Source organism: Alligator sinensis, unplaced genomic scaffold, assembly GCF_000455745.1.
Source record: "Alligator sinensis unplaced genomic scaffold, ASM45574v1 scaffold926_1, whole genome shotgun sequence".
In the NCBI taxonomy this organism is placed as follows: Eukaryota; Metazoa; Chordata; order Crocodylia; family Alligatoridae; genus Alligator; species Alligator sinensis.
Genome location: NW_005842679.1, coordinates 293,312 through 300,509, shown reverse-complemented (window position 1 = coordinate 300,509; position 7,198 = coordinate 293,312). Strand labels below are relative to the sequence as shown.

The 7,198-nt window shown below is 38.6% G+C and overlaps 1 protein-coding gene across 4 annotated transcripts in view; it reads right to left on the bottom strand.

The window, feature by feature from the left end:
* SMS (spermine synthase) overlaps nt 1-7,198 on the bottom strand; it is a 90,701-nt gene that overhangs the window by 32,423 nt on the left and 51,080 nt on the right. For all 4 annotated transcript variants that reach the window (XM_025215855.1, XM_025215854.1, XM_025215853.1 and 1 more), the window contains exons 6-8: nt 5,618-5,772; nt 5,071-5,160; nt 2,962-3,076 (exon numbers count right to left, since the gene is read on the bottom strand). In XM_025215855.1, the coding sequence (XP_025071640.1) occupies nt 2,962-3,076; nt 5,071-5,160; nt 5,618-5,772 (360 nt within the window). The remainder of the gene's footprint in view (nt 1-2,961; nt 3,077-5,070; nt 5,161-5,617; nt 5,773-7,198) is intronic.

The window sequence follows — 7,198 nt, the reverse complement described above, 5'->3', positions numbered from 1 at the left end:
ACTCTTTCCTGCCTATGCAGGGGGTCGGACTCGATGATCTATTGAGGTCCCTTCCGACCCTAACATCTACGAATCTATGAATCTGCATGGATTCAAGAATGCATCTGACGGCTATAAATTACAAGATCAAAGAGAGTTCGATGTCTCTGTAAGGGAATGACAGTCTGTCTGCAGACCACATTATGACCAATTTTTATGCTTATATTATGAAGATATACCATTTTTATTGATACCATCACATAGATTTTGCCACCAAGAGAAAAGGGAACCGGACAAAAAAATGCTTAAAATGTACATTACATGCACCTCAGATATGGAAGTAAATTGTATTTAAAAACTGAATTATATCCCTGCCAGAAAATACTCAAGACATCTTTATGTTATATATTCCAATTTTATAAAAGGCCCAATTCAAGAAAGTATACATATAGATTCCGAACCCATCAAATCAGGGCTCAGGAACACCAGAAGCCCTATATTTTAAGAAAAGCAGAAGAGGGGTGAGGGAGAGGTAATCTTAAGAGCTATGGGGCCCTTAGTCTCATTTCAACAATAAGAAAGGGCACGTAACAAATTTTGAAGGAAAAAATAATTCAGGCCATGGGAAGTAGAATAAATTCTCAAAAGGGTCCACGAAACATAGGTCATGCCAAGATAATTTGGTATCTGATTCCTAGACAAAGGAAATGCACTAAATCTAATTAACGTGGATTTCCGTAAAACATTTGAGATGGTGCCAATTATGAATTATCAGTTCAACAGGGAAGAACTGGAAGGTAGCTACACCATCCACATCTTGCACCTTCAGGACATGTTGATCCTTCATCAACAACCCATCCTCCATCATTTACTCAAGATGTTAATTTGTAAAGATGCTGCTTTGGTATTTAATGTGCTGTGAAGACTGGGGTGAAGCAAACTCTCTCCTTTTGCCTTGGAGTTGCTCAAACATGGCTTGTTTGGAGAATCTATGACTTGGCAGACAAAAAACGTGGTCAACGTAAGGCTATCTTCTCATCTACTCTATCTGCAAAGCAACTGTGCTTCCTCCATGATCTAAAACATTTATTTCTGTCTGCTCCTCTTCACTCAAAATGTCTGGTACAAACATCTGCATGGAAAGCTGTTTAACTTCCCTTACACAAACTAGATGCTCTTTAATAAATCTAATCCACCCAGAGCATGCTTAGGTCACTGGTGTTATTAAAGATTTACAGCTTAGTGCTAATACTCAGATTTCCATACAGATTTCCATAATGGCATAAGCTGCTTGCCTTACCTACTTGAACCATCGTAGTTTAGATTTACTAACCTGAATTAAGAAACAGACTATTTGGATAAGAAAAGTAATTTACAGTACTCAAGGCTAGTTCTTCTAGAATCCAAAGGTCATTATTTTAAATTTTCATAACCTTCATTTTTTACCTATAATTATAAGGCATAATAGTTTAGCAGTGGTCAACTTGACTACTGTCTTTGCTGCATTTTTTGTTCATTGTAGAGTTATTCAGGGGACAGATATTAGCAGCAAAAGTCTAGATTTCTAAATACACTGTCTACCAGTTTGCATGCCAGAGGTCCATTGCATAGTAAATTAAATAATAGCAGAGAGAAAAGAACACGCCCTTGTTAAAATTTTGGTGAAGGCATCAAACTAGCTAGTTAAATTATGGTTGGAGATCACAGACCATCTGATAATCAGGTAAAAAACATGGGCTATAAAGTAGATTACAATGGGTTGTACTAAAAGGAGAGACTGTGGCCTAGAGGGAAGTTGCTTGAGGATTTGTCTTTGGATTCAGTGAAATTTGTTAAGGACAGTCAATTGGGATGCATCACCCATACAGCAGATGAGAATACATCATACAGAGAAAAGCTGGATGTTTTGAGGACTGGAGTAACAGAAGTGCGTCTCGAGACCTGGAGTAACAGAAGTGGGATGCCGTCTGGAATCATACCAGAGCAACCCAAGCTTTTACCATTTTTTTTAAATGCAGCGAGAGGGAAGGAGGGGTTGGGAGGTGGCAAAGAGCTATGCACACTAAAAATGTTAGCAGAAGAATATATGAGAGAGAGAGAACAAACAGCTGTGCACGCTAAAGTAAAACGTTAGCACAAGAATACACAAGTAACACTGACTATTAACGAAAGTTTAGTCTGGAAGCTGAAGGTTTATAATCAGAGGAGGGCAGTTCTGAAACAGCGCTTGCATTGTATTACCCCAAGTATTCTAACTGGTTTGAAATTAGAGCTTAAATCATATTGTGAAAGGAATTACAGGACATAACCACCAACAATAGCAGGGTGCTACATGACTCAAAAGATCCTTTTAAACAGTTCCCAACATAGGTCAAAAACCTATGGCAAGCTGTAGAGGCAGATTTGTATTGCCATTGTCTAACATACTTTATTACTGTTTAAATGGAGCTCTATGCACATGGGAAAGAGACATGGCCATTTGGAATCAGAGATCAGATCCCAACAGTGCCATTACTGCTTATCATGATCCCAGGCTCCCCCTGCACCACTAAGTTGAAAGCCACAGGATCACAGCCCAGTATGAGCTGGAGTGGTCCCAGGGCTATGACCAACAATCAGCTGATAGACAGTCCCAGCCCCAGCACCGCATGGAAGTCTGGAACGAGCTCCAATGTGTTGCTACCCTACAACACGTTAAATTTAAGGTGCAGTGGAAGCAAGCCAGAAAAAAATATTCCATAAAAAAAATGTGTAATATTTTTGTGGCTGGCTTTATGTCGTGATTACCAGGGTAAATCGCATTTTAGGTGTAATTTTTAAAAGGGACCTAAATCCAGGGAAACAGGAGTACCTAGAAATTGTTGCTCTTCAATGCTCACATTCTGCTATAGCAAGGATTAAAATGTCTTTAAGCCCCAAAATGTTTTGCTGCAAATTGTCAGATGAAAAAATAAAGTCAGAAAAGAAGCAAAGAGAATTAACCTTCTTCTGGAGATGTGGAGATTGGAACAGCTGTCAGATCATTAATTACATAATCAAACTTCCTTCCTTCTTTGGCATACCTCTTCAGCACTGGAATACAATCTTCTATTAGAACCTAAAAGAACAAAAAATATTATTTTAATGTGTAAATCAGTAGGGATCCTGGTTTTCTGATTTTAAAAAATTCCCACTTTTTCAGTTTAAAAAAAGTTAAACCAAAAATTGGGGATTTTTTTAATACAGAGAAAACCAGGATCCCTGATAATCAGGATCCTTTTAAATGGGACTATCTAAAAAAAAAATAAACATGGATTCATAGGGATTAAAATTGAAAATTGAAATGTGGTCAAAACTACATTTACCTCTAAAATCAAGGACTACCTTGTGGCTTTTTACATTATCATGTAAAAGACATTCCCTTAACTGAGAGAATGGGAACGTACGGAATTTAATTGAGCAAAAATTAAAATTAAAATACAGAACAAACAAACAAAAAGAACTTCTATTCCCAGCCCTACCACCAACTGCTGGGTGATGACTGAGTTTGCCATTTTGATGATGGGGAAGTTAAAGCGCAATGACCGTCACCAGCCTTACAAGATAATGGGAAGTTTTTAAATGTTTGAATCACAAGAACTTGACAAAAGCCAAAACAACATGCAATGCAATTATTATGTTTTCTGTAGGAAGCAGACATTCATGAATCCTAACTAGCAAGATATGAATTTTGGATACAGCCTTGCAGTTATGATACAGGACCATCCATTAAATATGAGCTAACTGGCCTGATCTGGTAGATAGGGCATGTTATATGCCCCCTGGCAAGCAAGATATTTACGGCACAACTGAAGAGTTAATCCCACCATAAGTAACAAGATACTGCAATTCATCAAATTTATGGCACTATAAAATGGCACACCAGCCACAAAGCTATTCCACGGGAAAAAACAGAGCTTCTTTGCGGCTGATTTGTATTGCACCATAAACTGAATATGTTGCATACCTCACCATTCTGGTGCTCACAATTGGATAAATTTTTGGCATCAGGACCTGGGCAATACCCAGTCTGCACCAATGAGGGCTAGCCAGGATCCAGCATGTTTGCTGCCCTGTTTGCAGCCCCTGGGAGCAGCTGTAGGGCAAGGTTCTTTAAAAGGTATTGAATTCATTAAGGTACCATGCCCCAGGAAACCCACTGTGACCCAGCACTTCAAAGATCCAGGGTGCCCAGGGACGGTGCTGACAATTCATTTGATTGCTGGCACCAGTCCCAGATTCCCTGATCCCCAGGATCAGGCTGGTGGCAGCTCTTAAACCAAACTGGGATCCAGGGCTGTCGGTGTCCAATCCCAACACCCAGCTGAGGGCAGCTCTGCAAGTGGCATGATTTTAATCTGAGGAATTTTATGCTGCATCCTGCCAATGAGCATCCTGCCAAGCACATGGCATGGCAGGATGTACAATGTTTGGATTGGGGCATCATTCCTCATGTCCCAGTACCACCAGTTTAATATAGGCCAGGGACCTCGTTTTTTTCTTCCTTACAATGGGGGCACAATATTAACCTACAGGCTAATGATATAGCATTTTCCGTGTTTGTGCTCTACAGGGCTCCAGTCATGTGAAATATATCAGAGATACTGAATAATGTATTATAATTCAAGTTTGTGACTTATATAATTTCTCAACCAGTTTAGAGGATTATAGTAAAAAAATTCCCCCTGTATTTTTATTTATTTCTTTTATAGCCATTGTCTTTTTCCTCCCCATTTACCCCATACCAAGGTTCAGTGGTGGCAACATGCATCACTGTGTTCCTAGTTTCCTTCTCGTGAAAAGTATGGGTTATTCATCTTTTTAAAAATATTTGTAGTGGGTTTGGAGGTGCAGAATAAAGTAATACACTAGCATTTGAATTTTAACTCTTCTGCAAACTGTACTATGATCTAGATATACAGATATCAATTAAAATGCAAATCAAAAGGAAAAGAAAGTGTTAAGTAATTCCGAAGTCACCCAAAAGCCTTTCTGAAAAGTTTAGTTTTTCAAGTCTCTTTCAATTATATGTTCCTACATAAGTTTTACTTGCAACGAAAAGAGAAAGATTACCTGATAGCACTCTCCTTTAAGATTGTCTAAGACATCTCCACATGTTTTACGCATGTATTTTCTACACCCGTCGATCACCAATTGGTCAATGTTTGATGTCAGTTAAGGTGCTTTTAATTTCAGCCAAAGGAGCTTCTCAAAGAAACTGAATCATATAGAAGAATACTAATGACACATTTACATATGAATTAATCCCCAACCTCCATGACAGGTTTAAAGAAACTATATATTTTTTAATGTTTTATTTCCAATCAGCTTTACTGGCACTAGAAATTCCCACATAATTAAAAAGCTTTATATTACAGTTAACATATAGTATTTGAAATTAAACAAAACTGGTAGTGATGGATTGGACTTAATTTTAAAACTACAATTTCAATTTCAATTTCCAGCTAAGGAGACAAGAGAGTACAGGATGACCATAGATTTCATATATCTAATGGTTAACTTGGGAAGCAATGTCTGGAATTTTAAGGTCTTGGACACTTCATACCACAAAAAACAACACCGATTAAAATGAGTCATCAGTTACACACTGAAAGGATATCTCTACCATAGTGACCATCTTTGGCTTCAGTTTGACTATTTCATAAAGTATACCCCCATCACCACCTCCAAGGATCAGCACTTCTTTCCCAGTGTAGTCTTCCTTCCCACTGCCCATAATGGCTTTTGTATATGCCAGGTCACTTTCTGCCAGATCTGAACAGAACAAAGAGAAAGAATTGAACAGAAACTCTGAATTTGTAGATTTACTAAAATCGCTAATATGGCACAATATGGGGTAGCAGAGATGCACCAGAGCAAGCTCTGAATACTGGAAACAGAATGGCCACATTAGCACCCACAGCATTAACTTTGCTTTTTGAAGCTAGATCTGGTTTCTCTTCATCACACTGCACTGTGCTAACTAGACATGCCCCATACACTAAAGATTAACTGCAATACATGTACCGGCATTTGTGAAGCTAGGATACGTTTTATATTCTTCAGGAGAGGCAGAAGGAAAAGAAAACCAGAAAAACCAAGCACATGCTTAATAATGCTGCAATGTCAAGCTCTTTAAAAACTTAAGTAATGCTCCAGAACTAAAAGTTTTCCATATACTAAATTTACTATTACTACTTAGACCCTGGTGTTGTCTGAGCACCTTTTCCCCTGAAGACTTGTTTCAGAGTCAGTGAGACGCTGCAGAGATGCAGGGGTGGGACCAGTTGCAAGTGGTGGGCACTGCTGTATGCTCTCTGTTAACTTACTTTGTTACTCCCCATGTACCTTAGTAGTTCCCTTAGGTATAAATAAGGAAATGTGTGTTCTTAGTTACATTGGGTATGGGCTACTTTGGCAGAACATCATTTAGCAGCTCTTGCTTTACACCTAGAACTTCATTTGAGTGCATAGAACAGACTGATACACATCAAGTAGTTTAAAAACCTTACGTAAAAAGATTCACAAACATTCTTCTATGTTACGTCATTCTATGCAAAACAACAGCTCTTGATTACATTACCTATTAGGAGTAACACCAAGACTTTTTAATGAACAAATATGGTGCCGTTAGGCCTTCTGAAGTGGAAACAAAAGCATTAAAGTAGTTTATAGAGATAGTGGCCCAACATTTCACAGGTTGACTTGATCGCACCAGAAGTCAGCAGGCCACTACAGTTGCATGTGTCTCCGTCCATATATACCATAAAAGGAATGTTTGTGAATCTTTTTACCTAAGATTTTTAAACTACTTGATGTGCATCAGTCTGTTCTATGCACTCAAATTAAGTTCTAGGTATAAAGCACAGACAAGTGTTAGAAGAGCTGCTAAATGGCGTTCTGTCAAAGTAGCCCAGACCCAATGTAATTATCTATCTAGTATATAGCGTGCGTGCGTGCGTGCGTGCGTGCGTGCGTGCGTGCGTGCGTGCGTGCGTGCGTGCACACACACACACAGAGTAAGGGGTTTTTCCATCTGGGAACCAGAAAAACACCAAATAATTTTCTAAAAGCTGAACATCTACAACATTCATTAATTTGATTTCAAGAAATATTTTGTCCTAGTTTACGTGCATTTGTGTAGTGTACGTAGAGGTGATTGCACAATGGCTTAAAATGAAGTCTTACTCTTGTGTATTGT